We start from the raw sequence: 24,465 nt of genomic DNA on the forward strand, positions 1-24,465 counted from the left end.
TCAGGCATTCATTTTGATGTCTGCATTCCATGATTTGATTCCTTCAAAATGGCAACAAAGGCAAACTATAGTACTGAGGGCTTGAATGGGGCTTGCTGAGGAAAACAGAGAGGGAAAGAAGTGATACTCACAGTCGCTCGAGTTTTGGAAGGTGAGCAAAGGCCTGTGGCTCCAATGTCTCTATGTTATTGAAGTGTAAGTACCTGCAAAAAGGAGGGAGATAAATGGCAAAAAAATAAGCAATACACACTTAAACATAGTTACAGGAACTGTTTTAGGAATATTCTCATTTACGGCAATTCAAATGCAGATTGACCAATCACTGCATGACAGGGATGTAGCTGGTATGAAAGAGGAATGAGGTTCCTCTCTACACCTGATGTCAGAGATGTGGATCAGAAGCATCCACCCTATTAGCTGTCAGACGAACTGGACTCGTGTCTCGGATGATTCAGCCACTACGCTGCACTGTCCATCTCGGGGGAATCGCATGAGTTGCGACGTTTATTATAACAAAGGATTTGGTGACACATGCGCACAAAAAATAGAACCGAGCAGGATACTGAATGACTATTCTGTCCTTTATCTAAAAGGGCTTTTTGTACAGCCGGGATGCCACAGATGGCAGCATTGTAGCCAAAAAGCACCGGGCTCCATCCACCAGAAATGTCACACCAGATCGGAGGCACTGACCGGGGCCCATTAGTGGCGATGCTTGTGCACTGCCAGATCACACTTTCACTGCCCTAATGGGATTGAATCCGGGCCCAGCGGGAATAAGACAAAAGCCATCGCTGTTCAGTTGTGACTGGACGTTGCCCCCCACAGATAATTAAAAATGCCACAAATGAATCATAAAATGCTCATAAAAGAAACAAAGTGCACTGCAAGGGAACACAGTAATTTCATACTTTCCGAAAGAGAGCCCGACTCTGAGGTAGACGCACAAGGCGGGATTCGGCCATTGGCGTGTGCAGAGGTAATACAAGCGTGTTAAAATGGCTGGAGACAGTGGAATGAATCGCACATTAATTCGTTATCGCAGAGGGTGAAGGGATACCAGTGCAAATGTTGGTTTGTGGAGCGCAAGAAAAATGCGGGATATCCACAAATAGGGAAGCGTGCGCTTCCCGCCAAAATGCAGCGTAAGAATTCGGGTTTAAAAACATCCGAATAAGATTTTATAAGGAGATGAGCGCAGGCAGGTTCGCGAGGCGAGCGGAAACGAGAGTGCGATTCTTTTCACTAGATATCGTCAGTAAAAACAGCGGGAGGGAATCCACATAAACGTGACTCAGGACCCATAAAATTCAAGGTAAGAACTTGTCACCAACATACACTCCTCCAAGACTATATCTAAACTCAAAACAGCTGTTCGGGCCGGACTACTTCATGAATAAGCTGCTTGTTTGGGAAGCTGAGCTGCCCGAATTGCTGCCTGAAGTTAATATGCTTACAGACCATGATGCATTGTTTGCGCCTTTGCCAAAACATTCGTTTTTATGGCCGGGAATAATGCAGAATAATCCGTCCATCCTTTAAAACACACTCCCCTCTCCGCTTTTCATACTTCAGGCTAAGTTTGATGTTTCAATGGGGCATTATAATAGACCACCATTGTCCTCTGCGGTATACGTAAAAAATCACAGTACTTAAAGCGGGCATTTACCTGCCATTTGAAGAGAAAAAAAAAAAGCTCATTACTGCACCCCAGGGAGAAAAAAAAGTGGACGATTGTTCTCTTTTAAATGTATCTGCTTACTTGGATAATATTAGGATTAGGAGGAATAAGATCTAGACACCTTATTACACAAAGTCATGTCAAACTCTTCTGGGCCAAAAAGGTATTTAGCTACTGTTAGGGACGGTTTTTCCTGACTGGACCAAAAAAACCCCAAAAGGCAGTATATTAAACTCACGCTATGAAACAAAATGAATGCAGTCAGGCCAATCTAAGCAATTCTGTGTATCCATAACACATATAGCAACCGGCGACAAAGAACAACAACTGTCACATACACAGTTTCTCTGCGTTCAGTTGTATTTTTCAGGAAATACAACTAAATACACTGGGCCCCCACCCCGTCACATCAGGTGACGATCCTAACATTTCACACGTGTAGCTCATGCAGTTTAATTTTTTTTTTAATTAAAACACAAAACACCGAAATTGGACTTGACATACCAGACAGGAAACCAACGCAGTGTATGGCTAAAACAATAGTTAGGGGAAAGATGCACAGAATGAAGGTGGGTTAGGGGACAGATTAGGAAAACAAAAATAAAAGCACCCAATGAAGGGGCTCCAAGACGTTGCCTGTCCCCTTTTCTGATCACAAGACTGCAGACCATGAACTGTAACACAGGTGTGTGTGTCAGACATGCAGGGTTGTGATGGAGAAGAGCAGGGCAGGGGGCAGGAGCATGACATCACAGCAGGCCCAGCAGCAACTATGAAGCACTAAGGGCTGCAAAAGACAGGGATTAGCACATGACAGAGTGCTGGAGGAGGAGGATGATATGGTCACTTACAGTTGCTCTAGAGAGACAAGTCCCTTAAAAGCTTGTCTGTCAATTGATTGGATTTCATTCTTGTACAAGTAGCTGAAAGGAGAAATAATCAGTAATATTAGTAAAACCACACAGGGTATCAGTCGAGAGGGAAAATTAAACTTAAATATTGTGCCATTGAAAGGGATGAGGTGTAAAATTGGGGAGCGGGGGGGGGGGAGGGTCTTGGCACTGGAAATATGAGCCTGTTTGGGGGTCACGTATGCACATCCATTAATTCCAAAGCTGTCGACGGCAGTTAAAAGGGTCCAGTGCCTCGAAGGCACATTTTCAAACATTTCAGGGAATTATTGCAAGGCTGACACACAAAAGCTGCTGCCCCCCCCCCCCCCCCCCCCCAAAAAAAAGCAGATGGTGCAGAGTAAAATAGGGAAATGCAACATGTTTCACTGGTGTTTTGATTCTTTGAGTCGCATGTGTTATAAACATTGTTTAGTTGTTTACTTACTAACAACAATGCAAAAAACGTGATTTGATTAATATCTTGATAGAAGTTCTTTGCTCTCTGAAATATGTTAATTCATTACATCCTTCACTGGCAATGTCGTTCATAGTGCGTGATTTCATTGTGCTGTGTAAAGTAGTAGATTTTTAAGCGGCAACCTTTTTTTTTTCCACAACTCAGCTTAAAACCACAAATTAGACCACACAATTTCCTGTTAGCTATAATTGGTAACATGACCAAGCTCAGGCCAGGTATGAAACTGAGACCAAATAACAGATTTATGAAGCGTTCAACGCCAGTGCATTTTACCAGCTTTGCTTCCCACTAATTTAAACTTAAAGTGACAAGAAGCTCACAAAGACAGGGAGAGCATGATGGGGAAAAAAAATCAATTTATCCTAAAGATAATCTCACATTATTCTGTATGGGGAAAATCCTGAAAGCACAGAATTACTATGATATAGAGATCCGAGTGCAATGTGGCAACGCGTTCTCAGCTCTGCTACTAGAAATTAAGGTAATGTTTTGCAAAGGACTTGGTAGACAAAATGTACTTATAATAATGATCTGATTATTTGGCCGTTCACAAGTTTGAATATATTTTGTTACAATTTAAACAACAGAAATTGTGTTACTAACTAGATGGTTTTCTGTGGGCAGTTAAGTAAGCGTTCATGGGAAACTGGAACCAACAAATGTGGGAATTTTACTCAAGGGAGAACGGGGAGGGTTAGGGAGGAGTGACTCTGATCGTCCTTTGTGGGCCCAACCTACAGTAAAGGTTAAAATAACAGTCACAATTTATTTCCTTCTTACATGCTACTGATCCATTGTGTGTTACAAATGTAGCTTAATCATTTAGTGATTAATGACTTTAATGACCTCCATATTGCATGCAATTATAGGCCGACTTCAAAGCCATTCAACTAACGTTTTTTTTTTCTTGTTTGTTTTTATAAGCTTGATAATCTTTTGACCCATTACCCCTCCCTTAATCACTCCCTGTACCAGCTTTGTAACTAGAGATTAGTGGTGGGTGAAAGTGCAGTTTAAGCCCTACTGTGGGGACTGCAGTCAGCCTGTGGAAGTCCCTAGATCTTCACTGACAAGAGTTGGTCATCGTTCAGTTGTGGAAAAGGTACTGGTAAATGTTATGGCACCAGGATGGAGCTCGGTTAGACCCACCCCACTAAGCTAAATGGAGATGTTGATCGCAGCCCTGCCAGACAGGGAACTGTATGTGCTGGTCTCATACATGATCTTACTGCAGTGCAGTAAAAGTTTAAATTATTTTGATTCTAGTAATGGTCAGACTGGTACGTATCCAACTTCTGTGACAGGAGGAACTAATTAATTAGAGATGATTTAATGTTGATTAGCACGAAAAAGGCAACAAAAAAATTTCCCCAGTATGCTAACAGGTTGGCTCCCCAGTATGCTAACAGGTTGGCTCCCCAGTACACTAACAGGTTGGCTCCCCAGTACGTTAGCGGGTTGGCTCCCCAGTACGTTAGCGGGTTGGCTCCCCAGTACGTTAGCGGGTTGGCTCCCCAGTACGCTAGCAGGTTGGCTCCCCAGTACGCTAGCAGGTGGGCTCCCCAGTACGCTAGCGGGTTGGCTCCTCAGTACGCTAGCGGGTTGGCTCCCCAGTACGCTAGCAGGTTAGCATTTCAGAGTCAGAGGGCTGAGCCATGACAGTCTCACCCAGTCAGTGTTCACTCGGCTTATTATCGTAATTTGTCCGAATCAGAAATTAAGCTATGCATTCCTCCATGAGGGAGAGGTTGAGGGGAAGCGGTGGTATCCATGGAAGCCATGGTTCCTCTAAATCTGCCTACAAAAAGTAACATAACCAGGTCTAACATGATACGTGGGAAAAATGGCCAACAATACTGCTTTACTCGTGTGGCGCATACAGCATGTGGTTCTGAAGGGAAAGAGCTCGCAGCATCTTCTGTTACGTCTTCATGCTGCCAGAAGCACAGCCAGTTGGCTGCGTTGTCTGTTACATTTTTGTGTGATGGGGTGCTTTCTATTTCAGTAACCAAATGAGAAAAGTCGAACAAAAACCCCAATACCCATCTGTTGAGACAATGCATTTCTTCTTCATGGATGAACACACAGCCAAGATAAAACCATGCAGCGATAATGTGTGATGCTGCCTAATCTTTGCAACTCTTCAGCAGTATTAATCAGTTAAATTCTGCCGTGACTGCATCTGGATGTCTGAAGCTAACAACAGGGCCAAATAATTTGCTGTTGTATTATCTTGTATGTCACCTGTTGCCAACTCACAGATATTTCAGGTTTTCCAAGTCTTCAAAAGCTCCTCTTGGAATTCTTCGTATCTGATTATTGTTTAGGAGCCTAGTAAAGACAAAATAAAAGTGAGAAAACAGACAAAAGGCATGTTTCAGCAAATAGTAATTATACGTATTAAATATTCTGTCATAATACACTGCAGTGCAAAGGCCAAACTAAACATTGTTCTAACCAAAAACTATTGGAATCTTGTCATGCAGCCATCCAAAGGAATAGCACAATTTCAGTCCAGTTCCTTTTTTCTGATGCAATCTGGTCTGTGGCAAACTAGAGGTGGTCATAAATGGTATTGTGTGTCAGCTGTGCATTGCTGGGATACAAACCAGGGATACAATCTTCCTACTTGGATTTGTGCGTAACATAGCCAACACCACACACTTATGAACCAGCACGAACACATAATCAATGAGGACTGGGGGTGTTGCAATGACTGAAAGGGATTCACTCTAGGAATATTTTACATTTTTCTATGAGTTAACTAACTTCAGAAGTGGTCTTTTTTTAAGGAAATGTGAATGTGGTCTTTAGTAGAGGAGATAAAATAAAATAAGACTTCAGGACCTATGTTTCTTTACCTGTTCTGTTAATGAGATTAATCGGGTGTGGGTCCTTTCACTGAGCCTCTAGGTGCAGTTAAGGGAAGAGTAAGTAACTTGAAATGTTCGTAAGTCGTCATGCAACATCATTTTGAGGGTATACGAAAGTACAAAGGACTAGGATGCTGGGAGTACCATGGTACTCTGCTGCGAGGCGGGAGTAGCGGGAAGAAGTCGTACGAGGCGGAATTGGCGCGCAGAAAAAAAAACATTTTATGTTGCGGACAGGAAACGGGAGCCCGGTGAACACAATTTGGACTTTCAGTCCTCTTCGTTCGTATGTCTGAAAGTTCATAAGCTGAAAGTTCGTAAGTAGAGGAGCGCCTGTATACGCAAGTGCCAATTTAAAGCTTCTTGCAAACCAATGTGTAGTAAGGAATGTCACACTCTCTGTTTTAATCATTTTATCTCCTGTTAGCATGATGATGTTTCATTCCTATTAGCATTCGACACACATATAGACCTGCCATCTGGACAGGTTCCTCTGTATTCTTTAAACTGGTATTCCTTGTAGTCTGGAGGATACGTGTATGTGACTGTTAACATCTAAGCTGATGTGTATCTGTTGTTCTGAACAATACTTACAGAGTGTTCAGGTTCTTCAGTTGTCTAAAAGAACCAGGCTGTATCTCCTTTATTTTGTTGAACCTCAGATCTCTGTAAAAAAAGAGAGAGAGAGAAACATTCCCATGTAAATCGTCAAAACATTTTCTTCGATAAACTGCACCATTTCTCAGACTCTACATTCAGGGAGAAGCGTTACGTTAGTTTGAGTCAGGCAGCACTTCCCGATTCTTGATTTGTATGACATGCATACAAAATGGCAGAAATACAAATGGCTTCCCTCTTTTTAAGAAGCCCATCTGGCCAAGACTATAGTAACAACAACATTAGCTGACTAACGCGACCTCCTGTGTTTCTCTCAGAGGCCATCTCAACCTTTCCATGGCACAGCACGAAAGACAACCAACAAGAAGAGTCAGTCACAGCTCTAAACAAACAAACATATTTCAAGTGCCCCCATCACCATAGGAGCCAGATGCCTGTAACTGAAATTAAGGGGCTCTGACAAACAAACTCCAGCAGTCACACACAAATTTGGGAGGTGGGGCAAGACGCATCTCTCTGTATATTAATGATAAAAGGATTTTCAAGATGGCTGAATGTTTTGGTATCAAGAGTCTCCTGTCAGCTTCCCATAATGATGCTAGCTGGCACCAATTTCAGTTCACCCTCCGTATATATATATGATGTTAAGCTGTGTAATGCGGACAAGCCAAGCCGCCTACAAAGAACAGTGATAGAATGTCACATCACATGACCAGGCCACCTTTCGCATATGCGGGAACTCCTCCATGACAGCTAGACAAGCATCCCTGGAACGCCGTCTCAAAAAATGATGTAGAGGTAATTACTGTTTTGGTCACTGCGTAATCCCATATATGTTATTTTATAGTTTTGATGTCTTCATAATTATTATAAAATGTAGAGAATGGTACAAATAAGCCTTTCTATGGGTATGTTTCCAAATTTTTGACTGCTGCTGCACATGCAACAGGGATAGATTCTGTACAGCCATTGTAGGCATTTGCAGGACAATTCAGTTGAATTATAGCAGGCCTATAACGCTAATGCGGTAAAATTATTGTCATCCTTCCAAAGAGACCTTAAGCTGTGGCTCCTACTCAGGACAAGAAGCTAGAAGACTGATGGATGTAAATGACGTGCCACATTAAAGGAAGATCTGCATTATTTTACTGCTGAAGCAAGATGGCACAGTCCAATCAAATCATAGCCTGTGGCCCCAAGAGGGAACCTTGGGAGACACATTTCATTCTTCCCCAAGAGATTCCAGGCACTAGACAGGATGAATGGGAGCAGGGAGAAGTTTCCATTTGTGCTCCAAGCCGAGGCTTGTTTGTTTATGCTCCATGTGGAAAGCTGCTACTAAAATTGGACCACGGAATGGTGGATTCTCCATCCAATTATTACAGGATGAAAACAAGTCATGAGTAATGAAGCTTCCTGTTCGCTTCCCCATACAAGATCTGGAATAACTTCACTCAGTGAAAATGCAGGTTTGTAGCCAGAAATGTACATCATAGCTAATACTGACTTTCATTAATAAAAACTCATTAACTGCTGTTTAGGAGAATGACAAACATCATCACATCAGTGTCACAGTGTGACATCCCACTTGTCGACATTGGAGGTGTGCAGAAAGCTGGCATTTGCTTTGGTTGCCTGCATTAAACAAACAAGCCCATGAAGCGTGGCTGCACCAAACATGCACGGTCTGGAAAATTCCATACTTCAAAACAAAACATATGAGCGGGAAGTGGGTAGCAGCTGCAGACAGCATAGCAGATAAGGGAATGATAACCAAGTGTCAGGAAGATACCCTTCAGCCAAGTTACTTAACCAAAAGTGCTTCAGCGAAGATTTTTACCACATGGTTTTGAAAAAGAAAAAAAAAGAAATCATGAACCAACCTACTAAATGTAGATAAAGGGCTGGAAGAAAGGTTAAACTAATGCTGCATTCCAAATAAGATAAATTAACTTTAATAAATTTACAAAAAATAAACCATTTCTCCATTAAACAGACTATGAGACCAAAATCTAGTAGACACTATAACTGGCCATTTCCTGGACTGAGTCTACCAACTACGAACATTTTGATCCGGGAGGATTGCAGTCAAAGTGACTGAAAGATGATACTATTTCATTTTTAAAAGGGCAAAACAACAATATTTACTCACAACCAACCGAACTGGTCCTGTTTGGATTTGAAGATGCATTTGAAAAAGGAGGAAGCCTAAGGTCTCTGTCTATCTTTGCAGCCTTAGGTTAACCTGTTACGCTTCCCTGCTTCCCTGATAACACAAGGGAATCATCTCCTCCAAGCATTAGCTTTAAGCAGCTGGAAGTTTTCATAGCTGAGTAGCTATACTGAGGATTGTGCAGTAAAGAAACTAAACTCCTTTTTGCAGTTTGGCAAAAGTTAGCTGCTATCCAGATGACTTCACGGCTTCTCGACCACTGCCCTACTATGGCCACATATGGCTTCGTAGCCTCATTGTGGATCTTGGGGGGGGGGGGGACAAAAACAACCAAGTAGGGGCTCATTTCAGTCTTGTGTTGAGCTACCTAACAACAGCAGAATACTTTGGATGCAAGCCCACTAGGCCACTAGGCATAGATGAATGTGCAGGGTGAAAGCAGCCTCTCGGCTCTTTTTTTCTGAGACAACCTTTCAAGTTTTAACATGCAGAAACTGAAAGAAAAATGAATGCAGCTTAAAGTCGTAACAAGTCCTGCATCCTAAGGGTAAACTGGAGAATCTGGGCAGGTGTTGGGGAGGGTGTTTAATAGACTGTTTCCACTGGTATACAGGAACCGACCCGTATCCGAGCCGTACCGAAGAGAGACTAGTTACAGCACAGTTCGGTTTTCTGCTGCGTCTGGGTCGGTTCGGTAAAGGCGTCGCCGAGTTTGGAGAGCGACAGTGACGTAAAACCGAAAAGATGCTTATTTTCTGTTCAAGTGGTGTACAGACGTACTATGCACTATTATTATATATATATATTTTTTTACTTTGTGCTAATTTCCAATAGCACATCTCTGAGAATCGGCAGGAAGCATCAGCGCTAGCAGAATTAACATTCTCTTGAGTAAATTTGCATTACGAGTCCATTCCGTTTAGCTGTTCTATAGTAATTTTCAAGTATGAGGTTGGAAATTTTGAAGTTCTGAGTCTTCAGGAATGCATCGCAATGTAATACTTCTAATGGTAAACAATATATAGAATATACGCCTTTTCCTTCAGATAATCCATATGCAGATCACCGGTATCCCCATGCATTTCAACCAATCAGACGATGGTGACACCAGCTCGGTTTGGTCATGCTGCTAGTAAGCAGGGCCATGTCAGCGTGGATACTGAGTGGGTACGGCTTGTATATTTTGCAGTGGAAAAGTGCCAGTTCGTGGTACAGGTCAGGTACAGCTTGGTTCTTTGGGGCAGTGGAAAAGCGCATAGGAGTGGGTACAGCTTGGTTCTTTGGGGCAGTGGAAAAGCGCATAGGAGTGGGTACAGCTTGGTTCTTTGGGGCAGTGGAAAAGCGCATAGGAGTGGGTACAGCTTGGTTCTTTGGGGCAGTGGAAAAGCGCATAGGAGTGGGTACAGCTTGGTTCTTTGGGGCAGTGGAAAAGCGCATAGGAGTGGGTACAGCTTGGTTCTTTGGGGCAGTGGAAAAGCGCATAGGAGTGGGTACAGCTTGGTTCTTTGGGGCAGTGGAAAAGCGCATAGGAGTGGGTACAGCTTGGTTCTTTGGGGCAGTGGAAAAGCGCATAGGAGTGGGTACAGCTTGGTTCTTTGGGGCAGTGGAAAAGCGCATAGGAGTGGGTACAGCTTGGTTCTTTGGGGCAGTGGAAAAGCGCATAGGAGTGGGTACAGTTTGGTTCTTTGGGGCAGTGGAAAAGCGCATAGGAGTGGGTACAGCTTGGTTCTTTGGGGCATTGGAAAAGCGCATAGGAGTGGGTACAGTTTGGTTCTTTGGGGCAGTGGAAAAGCGCATAGGAGTGGGTACAGCTTGGTTCTTTGGGGCAGTGGAAAAGCGCATATGTGTTATCAGTCAAAGAGTTTTAGCTGGTTTGTCTGCATGAGAAAAATCAAGTCAATTAGGTGGATGTGGCTACGATTGACATCCATGTTTGGCAGCTTACAGCCGTAACCCCAGCAAAACCAGTGAATGACAGATAACCTGTCAAATAACAATAAATATTTCAGATTTAGTGCCACTTATGTCTTTATGATGAACGTATTTACATCCGCAAATAAAATTCACAGAATCTTTGATTACTGGGCAAAATTACATTCCCTGTAACAGTTCACTGGAATCTAGTGGTCTACTGCTTGTGTCATATAATTCAAATTCACTGTAGAGTAATTATCACATTCATCTCCTGGTTTTACTCAAACTAGGACAAGTTTACACTTATGCACTGACTGCATATTTGGAAAAAAAAATATCAAAAAGAAAACCACAACACTTAAGAAATGTACATTTTCCTGTCTGGGACTGTAAATCTCGTGATAGGTTACTTTTTAAGTGAGCTGGCAATTGTGGGGGACAAAAATATTTTCTGAGGGAGGGGTCCACTGATTGTGAAAGGTGACATGGGCATGAAATCACTGTAGACAATCATAAATCCTCTCACAATCCAAGTTTTCATATGTTACAGTCTTATTAGCAAGTAACTGAATGCCTGCACAGACATTCACTTTTAGCGCCGGCCAAATCCTGGACATTCATCATCTCATTTTCCACCGGCTTCTCCGGGTGAAGGCTGCAGTTACTGCAATACTATTAACTAAAGTACTTACAGAATGGAACTCATTCACTGTGTTAATCAACAGAGCACACAGATTGAGAAATATATATTTTTTTAACTTCCAAGTTGTAGTACTTCGTTACAAAGAAGGAAACGCAAGATTAATTACGTGACATAATGAATGAACAGCTGACACCAAAAGATTATTTTTTTAAGTGAAAACCTGGTTAAGATTTTCAAATCAGCTACCAAGGAAGATGACATTGGTATTGATGCTGGTCGGTGTGGGAAAGCCTGGCTGTGTCAGCTAACAGCATTACGGGACCCCGGGGGTTCAGAACATGTCTGAAACTTTATTTTGAGGTTTCCTGTCTGGGAGTGGATGATATGTAGAAATAAAGAAATTAAACAAATAAACCTGTTTTGGAAGAGAAGGTGAAAAGCAGCATGTACTCAGATGCGCAGATGCGACATAAAGGAGGTTCAGGGCCAAAACAAAAGCATATGGAGACCAAAACAGGCAGGAACAGCGCAAATTAGCAATGGCAGAGAAGGCAGCCCCTCCCCTGTTCATATGCATACATTAATTGGAAGAAAACTGAATAGTTAAAAACAAATTTTCCATACGTCGTTAAACTCCTCGTAAAGAAAATCACACGGGAATGCAGTTACCTGTGCGATGAACTTAAAGCTCTTTGCTCTTCGTTTTTTTAGTAAATTATGTTCTGTTTTTCAATAGGACCAAGACACGCAAACCCTGGGATCAGTGGCACGGCCACAGTGTTCCGAGTAAGATTTAGTTTTTACTATTGCAAGTCCCAATTACGTTAGACAAGGAGTCTAAGGTTACCGTCTGCAATCTTAACAGCAGACAATACGTGACCTTGTCGGCCCAAAGATGCAAAGTGAAGATGTGAACTGGATGAGTGTGTAAAACTTAGCTTTTAAGTTTTAAGTTAAGTTTAAGGTCACTTACACTATCGTGCAATATCATGGTAACTTGTAAAGAAAATTCAGCACCACTTTACAATAAGGCTCCCTTAAATGGTATATGGTAGTAACTCATTAATAAGAAAACTGTGTTATAACTTGTTTAAAATTGTCTATGAATAAGTTACAATCTAATTAATAACCAGATTATAAACCATTCATAAACTCTTTATAGGGGTAGTCTTATTGTGAGGTGGCACCGGAAATCCTACCATTGCCTGGCAAAGACATTTAGGCATTGCTGGGAGGGAAAGAGCTAATATTTTTGCTTGTGCTTTGTGGCCTTCTGGACTGGATCACCTTTCTCTGTCACATCGCCCTTTTCCTGATGGCCCCAACCTTTTCATGGGATATTTCCCACCTCCTCTCTGGCATGTCTGACATGCATCAGGGCTTTCAGCTGCATTGCTGTGTTTTACACGAGGCGCGACGCTACGCCTATTCCCATAAGTGTCGGCACACCGCACATGAAAAGCTTGATCCGCCAGCGGCGGGAAGTGTGTCTCGGGGCCGGTGTGTCAGGAATTGTGATGTAGCGAGCATCCTGTCCATTCTGACATTGAGTTCCTCATTGTTCTGGGCTTTCTGGTGAGGGAAACTACATTGCTAGCTCAAATATAGAGTTTAAATTTCAGCTGAACTTTTTCAGCTGCATCCATCTCCTGTTGAACTGCCGGAGAACACAAAGAAGCTTCCAGACCAAACCAATGGACTCCCGAACCATTAAGCAGTGAACATAAAGCAGGCATGCAGAGGAAGGAATCGCATTTCAGTTGCGAAGAGATTTCATGTAGGATCTATAAAGGCTTTGGCAGCAAAAAGTGAATCAGAAACATATCAGTCACAGAGGCTGGGCAATTGCTCAGTCGGAGGATTTAAGTCATTTGTGGCGCTAAAACGTAACACATTTTATCCACTGACAAAGCTTCTTTCATCTGTCAGCAAAGCACTGAACTTGACTGAGTATCACAAGCACAAATATCACATCGCAGGATCCCTTTACCTGCTAAGCTCTTCAGAGGGAGAGCAGACTGCGCCCTCTTGGCTAAGTGTAAATTAGAAGTATGGTTCACCCAGGGTACCAATGCATTTGGTCCAAAAGAAAAGAAAAAAAGTCTTAGGAAAGACAGTATTAAGGGGAAATATATATCAGAGCTGTGAGTTGTTGCTGCACAGGACACATTGGTCTACTTCAACATCTTTGAAATCTCAACATCTCAGTCCTTTCAGAGTGTCTAATACTTTTCGCGTATAAACAAACCAGCTACCATGTTCATGCAAACTTGACTTGACTCAAAGTCTCCAGTTGGGGAGCACTGAGGTGGTCAGTCTCGCAGTACATAGTCACCACCGGTGGTGTTTTGACGACTGTCTTGCCCCGAATCTCCCTTTGCATGTTAGCAAAGTGTTGGGAGGGGGTGGGGGTTTCTGGGCTGGAATTCCACAATACCGCAGAGAATGGAAACCTCACAATGCCTGACAGCAGCAAATTCCACACAGTCGTGCTTCTCTCGGTGGGGGGGTGGGGGGGGGGGGGGGGGGACAGAGACTCAACTTTTGTTTGGTCTAATGGGAAAAGTAAGAAGAAGAAATGGTTAAAAAGTAGAAGAATAGAAAGCATTTCCAGAATAATTTGATTTTGCCTGTTTACCCCATGTCTGGTTTCTTGGCCTACAACTATGCCCACAAACGAGATCTCACTGTCCACCGCCGTTTAAATATCTGGCCTGGGGATATGACTGACAATCCGGACCTGAGACAATAGCCACACTCTGAATCCCACCACCCCAAGCTTCCACCCTTGCCTCAGGCAAAAGAGGTGGTAGGGAAATTTTACTTCCGCCCATAAAGATTCAGAACTCGGATTCACCCCATGTTCAAACAAGCTTGGCAAAAACCTTAGTGCAATTCAGGCCAAAGGTGGAAATTTCAGGTCCAGAAAGTACAAATCCAGACCATGATACAACGGGTGTCATCTGCCTGGCAGCGCACCTGAAAGTGAAAACTCGATGTCTCGCCTCAACATGAACGAGACACTTGACGTAATGTCATTTATTTCTTATGAAAGTTACAATTTTTTCTTTCGCCGAAGTGCTAAAGGCTGAGTCAAGCCAAGACGCAACAAGACTCGAACTACAGAAGCCATTAGGTGTTGTGACTGCTCTCCAACAATTTGTAGGGTAAAGCTAAAGAGCAAGATGAAAAGCTAAACGCAGACATGAGGAGCTGTATCAAAAGCAATAGCCAAAGTAAAAAATGGTGGAGTGGAAGCAATCACTTCTCCAGCTACGGAAATCCCACAGCGGGGACAGTAAAGTGAGCCATTATAAAAGGGAGGATTAGTTATGTATAAAACAGAGTCCCGTGAGAAAACAGCTGAAAAATGTATGAGGATGGAAAAGGGACAAATGCTTCTCGGTTACCAGTGTAAAACACCGATTTAATCCTCAGCACGGGAGGAAAAATTTGCCTTTCAGATGGGGAAAAGCTACTCATAAAATGAAACAGCAGTGTCGACAACAACATTTGACTTCAAGGCTGCACCATTGCCAAAGGCCCGTTTGCAAAATAAAGGTCATATTCCGCAAATCAAAGACTTTAAAACGAATTGAGAAACAAGTGAACTTGGAGCAACAATACTGAAAGAGAAGCAGAAAAAGAGAGACGAAAGGAGCCCGCCCCCATGACACCAAGGTCAACACTCCAGCTGAGTTTCAGAGGGGTCCGCACCAGGCAGAAACATGCGCTTATGCCCCAGAGGCAGCAGGCTAAACACATTATCACCCAATCTATGAAAGAGGCTTCATTGTGTGTTTGTATGTGGTAATGGTGGTAGAGGGGCTGGAGAGAGGATGGTGGGATATTTCAGTTTAGTGTTAAAGGCATGAGGTGGCATTGGGCGGGCGGAGAACGACCGACTTCACTTCTGTGCGAAGAAATTTCTACGTCAGACCGTGAGGGCTGCTGGGAAAGGGAAAAAAAGGCTGGCATTTGGGGTCTGGGGGTGAGCAGGCAGACAGACAGACTGCCTCCTGGGAGCCCAGAGCACACGGACTGTTGCGGCAGAAAGCCGAACACTTGTGCCGTGCTTTGGCCAACTCACAGTGGATGAATACTGTGGGCTAGACTGCCGAGACATGGACGCCCATTTTGGAGGCGGGAAACGCTCCATTTGCACACATGCAGGAAGGTAACTAGCAACACTGGTGTCAAAAAACACTTGCCTGTGGAATTCCCCTCGGTCAACGGAACCACCGCAAAAACTTCACCAGGATTAAATTCTTCTAATTGCTGGCTCCCTGACGTCGAAGTCACGTTCTTTCCATTGACAATAGCATTTTGATGTTTGACACAATAGAAAAAGGGCATTTGTAAAAACCCATCTGCCTTACATAGCCTGATTCTTATAAAGGATTTAAAAAAAACGCGGACGAATAAAGAGATCTGCAAAAGGAGTATGAGACATAACAGTATGACAGTCCCAAATCATGATCCAACATGATCGTTCTTGGTTTGAGGGCAGGTTGCTTGTTACAAGCCGTGAGTATGAAACGATTTTCTGGACCAAGAGCTACATTCTGCAGATGTCATCTGAATACCATCCAGTGCCAGATGAACGTATAAAAAGGAGAAATGAACATGTATGAAGTGAAAAAAATGCACTATTTACCAGACTTGGTTCAAGGAGATTTGGTGCCACCACTTAGGATGGGTTGCAGAAGGTTCTACATGCTTGTTCAAATGATGAATCAAGATAGACGCATCAAACTGGTGAGGAAGGAGTCTCTTTGTGCCAGTTTGCCAATTAGTATACAGAGCTTTTGGAAATGAAAAAGTAATCCTGACAGATCTCTTAAAAACCAAGGGCGCTAATAGGACAAGATCACTTAATGTTGAGGTTTCGACTTACAGGCACACTTTTTAGGATCTGAGGGCGGAGGTCACAGCCCAGTCGTTGCTCTACATTACAGGGTGCTTGGGTGGAGTGGCCTCTTGTTCAAGGCGTTAATGCACAAATGACCAGAGTTCAAAGCAGACCTTTGATTCTTCTGTATCCAATGTAAGCCTTCTGACTCAACCCATTTGTCTACCTTCAACTTACTCTTATGCGGTTAAACACAAAGGGGACAGTCTCTGTCACCTTAGGCACTGTTACATGAAAGCCACGTCGGTCATGCCCCTCCATTCTCAAACACAAAGGAAATCAACAAGACGACCAAACCGAATGCAGGGTTCAATAAAAAACTCCATATGCACAAATATTAAGCAAGTTCAGCCATTCTAATTATATATGTGTAATATAAACAGCTGACAAGATCATCTTTATTCAGAATGACCAAAAAACTCCGGTCAGAAGCTGAGGATGTTGCCGAACAATGGTGGTAAAAGACAGTAAATGGCTCACATCTGTGCACATCTGCTAAGACCTCCGACTGCGCCACTTAAGGGATCGAATAGCTTTCTGCGCTGTGTAGCAAGTCTCAAATGGTTCATGCAGAGTCCCCCCCTTACCCCCCACAACAAGGGCATGGAGGAAAAACAAAACAGAAGAAGGTAGCGGGACAGGAGCGTCCGTCCCCAACCCCCCACCCCCCCGCATAACAAAGGAGCGGAGGTAACGCGAAATGAACCGCTCGGTGAGACACAGAAAGGCAAATCAGCCCTCTTTTCTATTTGACTGGCTCCGGCAAATCTTTGGCTTATTAGGGGTCCATGCGGTCATTCCCAAAACACTACATTATCTATCATAAAAGACATTAAGTTGATTATATATATATATATATATATATATATATTTTTTACTAAAACTATCCAGAGGAGTATAATACGGAATACAGGGCAAAGATGGAAACGCTAACTTGTTGAAATAAGTCCACTTGTTGCGCCCGACCCCCCCCCCCGTGTAAGAGTACTTACAGGATGGCGGTCTGCGGGGGCACGGCAGGTACAGTCTCCAGCATTAAGTGCATACATCTGACGGTCGTGCGAAAACACAGACAGCGGCTCGGACACGACAGAGAGAGCTGCGGGCTACCGGCGACCAGTAAGACCACTAACGTTAGCGGTAAAGTGCGCAGCGCCATCGCCGTGCTGAGAGCGCGCCGCCTGCCTGTGCTCTCGCCGGATAACCGGGTCTGACTTTCTGGGGCAGCGCCGACCCCGCGGGCCCCGCAGACCGGGACAGGCAGGGGCGGGCTTACCGCGTTTCATTGACGGAACAGCCAGCCAATAGCCGGCCGCCTTCTTCATAGTGCAAAATTACGGCGTTTTCAGTGATCGGTCGCTGCATTTTGTGCTGTACTTGTCTGTATGCGTTCCCCGTGTTATACTCAGCTTATTACTTATAGTCTCAGTTTTCTTTCTTTTTTAAATGATTATTTTTGAGAAAATGCTCTGACATAGCATAAACAGTGCGCAGACGCGGTGTAAGATTTTTTCACCATTTATAATACAATTTATTTTAACCTTGACATGGTAAAAATAAATCTAACGTCCAGTCACTTGAAGTGGCTTTTCACAATCTATGATTCCACCGTCAGGGAAAGAACAACTCATTTCTGAGAAAAGAAAAAACTGGTTATCCTTGTTTATCTATCTTGTTTATTTATTATCTGCATCACAATCTCAGTGAACTTTTCCGACTTTTTACAAGCTTTCTTTTCCTCCCGCACTGTACTTCTTACCTATGTTAGAATGCGTGCTGTGCTCAAATACGAAGACTTTTGGTTCCCTCTAGTGGTAGACTATTGTACATAAAAATACGCTGTTACAAATATACCAGTGGGTTAGTAAACCTACTGAATTATCTCCAAAATATTCTGTATCATGTGTCATAGTTTGTTTCCTTACTTTATACTCAATAAGGATACCTCATTCATTTGATTCTACAAATAATTCCGAGTAGGGAGAGTAAGTTAGGAATTGTTATTGTGAGAATTGTTTCCCTTTAAGCTTTAATTTTTGTCTTAATTTTATTTAAACTTTCTCGGGCAGGGTTTTATTGGAGAACAGTTACATTTCAAGCCTGATCAATGTTTTCTTCAGTGTTAGCTGTAATTCACAGCAGTCATAGTAAATTATCATGACCAGCAACTCATTTAATGGAAGCCAAGACCGTGACAGATATGTGGCAACACAATTTTTTCTTTATTCAGAGTAAGATGTGTCAACATCCAGCATGACAAAAATTGTACAAAGTTCACAATTTAAAAATGAAATATCACAGCAACTTGTGATCTCACACATTTATAGCAAAATTAAAATGTCAACAAATCCATGCTGTGTTGTACAAAAATAAATTAAACTTCAGTTCCACAGAGAGCACAATAGTTTATACAAAATCCTGTTTTCATTAATGATTACTTAAATCAACTTCAAAATGAAGAAGTTAGGATAAATAAACTCTGATGAATTCACAATAATTTATATGAAAATTCAGTCTAATATGTGACACCTTTTGTGTTCCGTATGTAAATAGTCACAGATAGTTAACTTTTTTAAAATTTGATATTATGTACCAACAGTAGATGAGCAGCAAGTTTGTGCTTAAATTCCCTTTCCATTGTACTGATAACGATAATTAATTCAAAAACTGATACTAGCTATTACTCTACTGAAAGCATTACTATACTGGCAAAAAGCTGCAGACACAATGCTGTGGAAAAAGGGCTAATGCTGTCATGGAGGAATGGGACCCTATAAGATGGCAGAAAGTACAATACGTGAGATCTGGTGAAGGACAAGCACCTTTGCGTTAGCTCTCAAAAAGGCAATTCTGAACATGGTAGCTACAACCAATAGCACAACAGAAAGTGGGGGCCACACAGACTTGATTCTGTATAACCCCAGAGTTCACTACAGAGTTCATTTCCCAGCCATAGATTTTGTTAGGGAAACTGGAGTCTTTTATTTTTTTTTTCCTTTTTTAAATCTTTTTTTTTTTCCCCATTATTTACCATTTAATGATTTTGTACAGTGATTAGATATAAAGTGCTGCTGGGCTGATTTCTCCTTGTTCGTAATACAAACCAAAATGACGAAAAACAATGGTTTATAGTTCATATTATTACTGGTACCATTATTATTATTTTCATAATATTTCGATTCAAAATCCCTGTAGTATCCATCAGTGGTTCTTCTTGATTACCTACAGTGTCTCCTACTGTTCCGGTCGTGTGCCATGCGGACACCTGCGAATCGCACACCTCCACACGTTAGGATTATATCTATTGGACAAGTGCAAATATTCTTCTGGCACGAATTTGGGGACAGTGACCCTGTTAGTCCCGCGTTCATAAACTATAGCTATATATAATTTTTTGTTTCTTTACAAAACCCCTTTTCCTCATGTTAGGCTCTCACGTACTGCTTTAGTTTCTGTAAAAACATCAAAACATGGAAACGAAGGTGATCCTGTGCAAAATTACATAAAGGAAATCAAATCATAAAGGTTCTTTCATTTAACTCAATGTCCACGTCTCATTTTTTTAAAATGTTTTTTTTGTATTAAAAGATTTATATAAAAATTAATATTTTACATATAGTAAAAAGATTCATTAGTTTTCCACTATGTTTATAAATAAGAAATTGCATATACCCAAACTGTTTATGTAGATTGCATCCCACATCTATAAATATGTGATTTAGTCTTTATATATTGCTGAAACATTGTCCGATTCTAGCTACTGAAGTTTCAAGATTGAAAAGAACTGATTCTAATGTCAGCATGACACCTAGATTTTTCTATTGCCATTGAACATCACATAGTTGTTGACTGAATGACGATGGGAATCTAACAACACAGAATGTTAAGTGTTTTTTTTTTCTTTTTTCCTTTTTTTTGTTTTAAACATCAGAAAATAGTCCTTTCTAGATTCTGGGATTGCCACCATTAAGTTTCCGTGTCATGATGTTTACAATAAAACTGTAACATTCATACATCTAGTCAGTTACTTTTCATATACATCGCCTACCATCTTTAAATGCCCCCACCTGCGACTACCAACCATTTTAAACAAAAGACAAAGATTTTTTTCAAGCATTGTTAAAAAATAAAGCAATTTACAACCAAGTCTCGCTATTTGACAATCTGCGCACAAAACATCTTTTTAAAATCTCATAAAATCATCCAAGGAAAAAAGATTGTTAAAAACTGGTCTCCAGCTTCATTTTCTCCTGTCTGTTTTCTTTCACCTACCTTCCATCTTAGCTCCAGTCTAAAATGCTTCATCAAAGCATTAAGAAGAATCTGTCTTGTATTTCTCGGCCTACTGTTCAGATATATACACTAAAAATGTGCATCCGGTAGCAGCTATAAAGATTACATCGCACTAGGTCAGCTCATATGAAAACGTACAAAATGTGAATGTTTTCAAAAACTAGTCTGCCGTTAACTATTTTTTAAAACAAGACAAAAAAAAAATCATTATGAAGTTTTGAAAGCATAACACTTTAGTATTTTTAAATAACGGAAATGAACCTTTAATACTGTCTGATAAATTACAGCAGCAAACCACGAGGCATTCCCCTTGTCTAACTGTTAGTGATTTCTCGTTTGTGTGTCTGTCGTCTGCCTTCCATGGAGGAGTGCTTTTGCCACAGTTGCCGTGGCTACACCTGGATTCCCTGCACTGCTTGTTTTATGTTCTCCAGCAGCGCCTTGTTCTCGGGACTCTGGTACTGATCCTGGTTCGTATACATGTCTGTCAGCGTGGTCACATAAGCGTCAAAGTTTTGCTCATTTATCGGCTCCTGTGAAACATTTCAGAAACAGCAGAATTAAGCCGGGTCACGGGGCGGCAGGTCAGACAAGAAACACCATGAGATTCACATACGTCAATATTTGAGCCACTACATGATTTGTCGGTGAATTTTAGCTTTGAAAAATTAAGCAACAAAATGAACCTAACATGCAACCAACAAGGACTAGCTTCATGGGTATTACTGACCAGTTGGTGTGTGTTCTTATTTATTAATTTTTTGACAAACACAGGATGACGTTAGACTCATATTTCTCAGAGGGAGAGCACTATAAGGGTGGGAGACTTTGAAGGGTGGTCCACGCAGAGAGATGTCATGCAATGAGGCCCACATTGAGGAGAGAATGACTGCACAGTTGTCATGGCAACACACAGTGGTCATGCTATTTATGTAACTTCGCAAGCCAAACTTTTTTTTTAATCAGGAAGCACCACAATGGTTTTGAGGTGAGGGAACGACTATAAAGGTTGCTTTTTGCCAATGATCGCATCAGGTCGCTGGTGCTGCTTGACAGCATCATGTCTGTTCATGCCTGTTTTGGCTAATAACTCTCCCTGTGGCTTTTACACTATGTGTACTATTACTCTGTATTAGCATTTAGCAAAAAGACATCTGTATCTTAAAAAACAAGTTTTGCACTATAAATTAGGCAGAAACCAATTAGATGAAGGGACACATCCAGGAAGAAAGCCAAAATGAATATGTGAACATCGCCGGGCAGAGGTTCTGACATAGGACTGGCCCAGCAAATGCACGCTGTCTCTTTAAAACAAGCTTTTTCCATTCGGGTAGATGGGGAGAAGGTGAAGCAGCTCATTCAGGGAGAGATGGAGACTGTGTGGCATGGTGTGATGATTGGGGAAAAAGAAACCTTCGCAACGTTAAAAGAAACCGGAGGAATCGATGAATGCCCCCCCCACGCCGTTTCATGCCCGGATCCTCACACACACAGATACGCACAGACACACACATGTGCATGCTGCATGGATGGCGGATGCAGAAACTAAACAGTGATGAGAAAACTACAGCCTCAGGTTCAGTGAGCCGCCGAGTTACTCTTAGGGAAACACGACTCTGCTGCGCCATGATCTCCGGCCATGCTTGGGGCCTGTGGGCCCTAAATGCAGTTGTACTGCTTGGTAACTTAGCCAGGACCGTCCACCTTCATAATCTAACACTCAAACAGATACACAAATGCGCCCCAAAAGAAATGAACATGGCAAAAAAAGCAATTTAACAGCAATTCCGTTATACAGTACATATATATTTTAAACAATAAGATTTAAAGTTGGAAACAAAGGATAATCAGACTATGAAAATTATTGTCTCTTACTCTCTGATGCAACTGTAAACAGCTGTTATTTCTAAGGGAAGCTTCTTTGTGTGGCGATGGTTTCTACAGGAAAGGTGTAAACAAACATCTATTAGCCTGATGTCCGAAAGGTCCTTTCTTCACATCTCAATGGAAGGGGGGGGGTAGTCAGCTTCTAGGATGGGGTGGGGTGGGGGGGATCAGGAAGGGAGGGGCCCTTATCGTAATGCAGAGTACCAAGAGCATCTACCAAAATAAACAAACAAATGAAGACATAAGGTGAGAAATTAAACGAATCTGTAAAGAAATACATGGAGAAAGAAATACATAAACAAGCAAACTAAGGAACCCCCCCCCCCCCAAAGTGAGTCACTGTAATGGGGCCTGTGACTGGATCCAGCTCACAGAAGTCAGGATCACCAGGACCGCCTTTTCCCAGAATGCACCCTCCTGATGTTGACTGAACAAACAGACCGACTGAAATGAATCCTAAGGACTCGGATTCTCCTGGGATGGGGGGGGGAGGGACAATTTCTCAGGCAGACAGTATATCTGAGGTGCATGTATTTTTAGACGGGCTTAAACTGCATCCCTAAGGGGCGTTTCAGCAGATACACAGATTGGATGGTATTAGTCTACATGCGCTATATGATGAACTGAACATGGGACAATGCCAGAGGGACAGAACACGATAAATTTTGTTAGTCCTTCTTAGTTTTAGAGCAGGAATCAAATTCACCCTATTAGGCCATAATTATTTAATTATGCACACCAAAACCACGGCAGAGTGGTTAAGATTGTGGTCGGGTACAATTCCCTGTCACGCTTGGGGCTTAGACTGGTTTATTAATTTATATTGTCGCGCCACATGGTGCCGTTGGGAACAGCTGGTGCTTAACATCAGGGGTGTTCAACTCTGACCTGCTAGCACCTGTTTACGCAATGCCTAGGGGACCAGACCGGCGCGTCGCCGTGGAGCGTCGCCGTGGAGCTGGCCAACAATACTGTGCAGAAGATGCAGCACTTGACCCACACTAAGAAAGTCAGCCTCCACTTGGAGACACCAAGGTTACATGGGGCTATACTTCACCTCAACAAACACCGCAAAAAACTACCAAACACACCCCCCACCACCGTGAGCTTCTGGCAATATCCGAATGATGCATTAACATGACGTTCATTTTCGACGTTCGACTTGTCTCCTTTAAGGGCGTGGGCTTTGCACGGTGGCATGGAAATGGTGTGCGGCTTGCCGCTGTCCCTCTGCACATTGATCTTGAGTTCAGTTGCTATAAGTTACTGGACAGTTTGTGGATGAAACTGGTTCCCATCATTTTTCATTGGGCCTGTCATGTTAGTTGTTTACCTCTATTTTCATTGTTTCTAGATCTTTCGAAACAATAAGGGAAAAATTAAAATGAATGCTTATGGAAAAAAGCTGTTTTTTTTTTTTCGTCATGCCTTCAAAATACTGTTGTTACATATAGACTTGCAGTTACAAAACATAACATAACATTGCATATGCTATGAAAATCTATGAAAACTACACAGTCCAATTTTGTTCGTAATTTGTTTGTTACCGGACGCCATTCATCAAAAAGCAGTACGTTTCAGCATCCTGGAGACCTACACACAGAGATGTGTAATAGTGAAAAGAGGACAGAGATAAACTGATGTTCATAATCGAGAAGGGGGGGGGGGGATTCTTTTTAGTACTGTTGTGGTCCTTTATATAATGTGCCAAACTTGCACTTTTAATTGGTTGCTGTCCAAGGGCAGAAGCCCTGACTGTAATCACCAGCAGGAAGTGATGTTAGAACTGTCCAGACGGTGCTCCAAAGCATATCAAAGCAGGCAATGGATTGGTTGACAGGTCTTTTGTCATATGGGCAGTATTATACTCTCGAGGATGATTGCTGTAGGTGCGCCGTGCCAGTGCTGGGAGGGAAGGTGCCCATTACTCCTTAGAAATGGACTGAGCACGTGTGGCTGCTGGAGCCTGCTGATTCTTACGAGCAGAAGTACGTGGGAGCAGGAAGCATTGTCTCATTTCTTGTGGGGAAGGCAGTATTCACTAAATCTGTATCCCAGCCCATCCTCCACCAAAAGCCCCAACTTTACCCTGCTCTACTG

At 42.4% G+C, this 24,465-nt stretch overlaps 2 protein-coding genes across 14 annotated transcripts in view; both read right to left on the bottom strand.

The window, feature by feature from the left end:
* LOC125707474 (peroxidasin homolog) overlaps positions 1-17,444 on the bottom strand; it is a 38,354-nt gene extending 20,910 nt beyond the window's left edge. Inside the window, exons 1-5 of one of the 2 annotated variants that reach the window (XM_048974676.1) lie at positions 17,178-17,444; positions 6,520-6,591; positions 5,312-5,383; positions 2,533-2,604; positions 132-203 (exon numbers count right to left, since the gene is read on the bottom strand). In XM_048974676.1, coding sequence (XP_048830633.1) covers positions 132-203; positions 2,533-2,604; positions 5,312-5,383; positions 6,520-6,591; positions 17,178-17,344 — 455 coding nt within the window. In that variant the 5' untranslated portion in view covers positions 17,345-17,444. The remainder of the gene's footprint in view (positions 1-131; positions 204-2,532; positions 2,605-5,311; positions 5,384-6,519; positions 6,592-17,177) is intronic. The other variant, XM_048974677.1, reaches the window with a different exon arrangement.
* A 940-nt stretch (positions 17,445-18,384) lies between these two features.
* The window catches only part of myt1lb (myelin transcription factor 1-like, b), a 73,939-nt gene continuing 67,858 nt past the window's right edge, over positions 18,385-24,465 (bottom strand). For 8 of the 12 annotated variants that reach the window (XM_048975277.1, XM_048975278.1, XM_048975276.1 and 5 more), the window contains 2 exons: positions 22,354-22,416; positions 18,385-21,011 (listed from right to left, as the gene is read on the bottom strand). In XM_048975277.1, coding sequence (XP_048831234.1) covers positions 20,871-21,011; positions 22,354-22,416 — 204 coding nt within the window. In that variant the 3' untranslated portion in view covers positions 18,385-20,870. The remainder of the gene's footprint in view (positions 21,012-22,353; positions 22,417-24,465) is intronic. The other 4 variants (XM_048975279.1, XM_048975274.1, XM_048975275.1 and 1 more) reach the window with 1 other exon arrangement.

Source organism: Brienomyrus brachyistius, chromosome 14, assembly GCF_023856365.1.
Source record: "Brienomyrus brachyistius isolate T26 chromosome 14, BBRACH_0.4, whole genome shotgun sequence".
NCBI lineage: Eukaryota > Metazoa > Chordata > Actinopteri > Osteoglossiformes > Mormyridae > Brienomyrus > Brienomyrus brachyistius.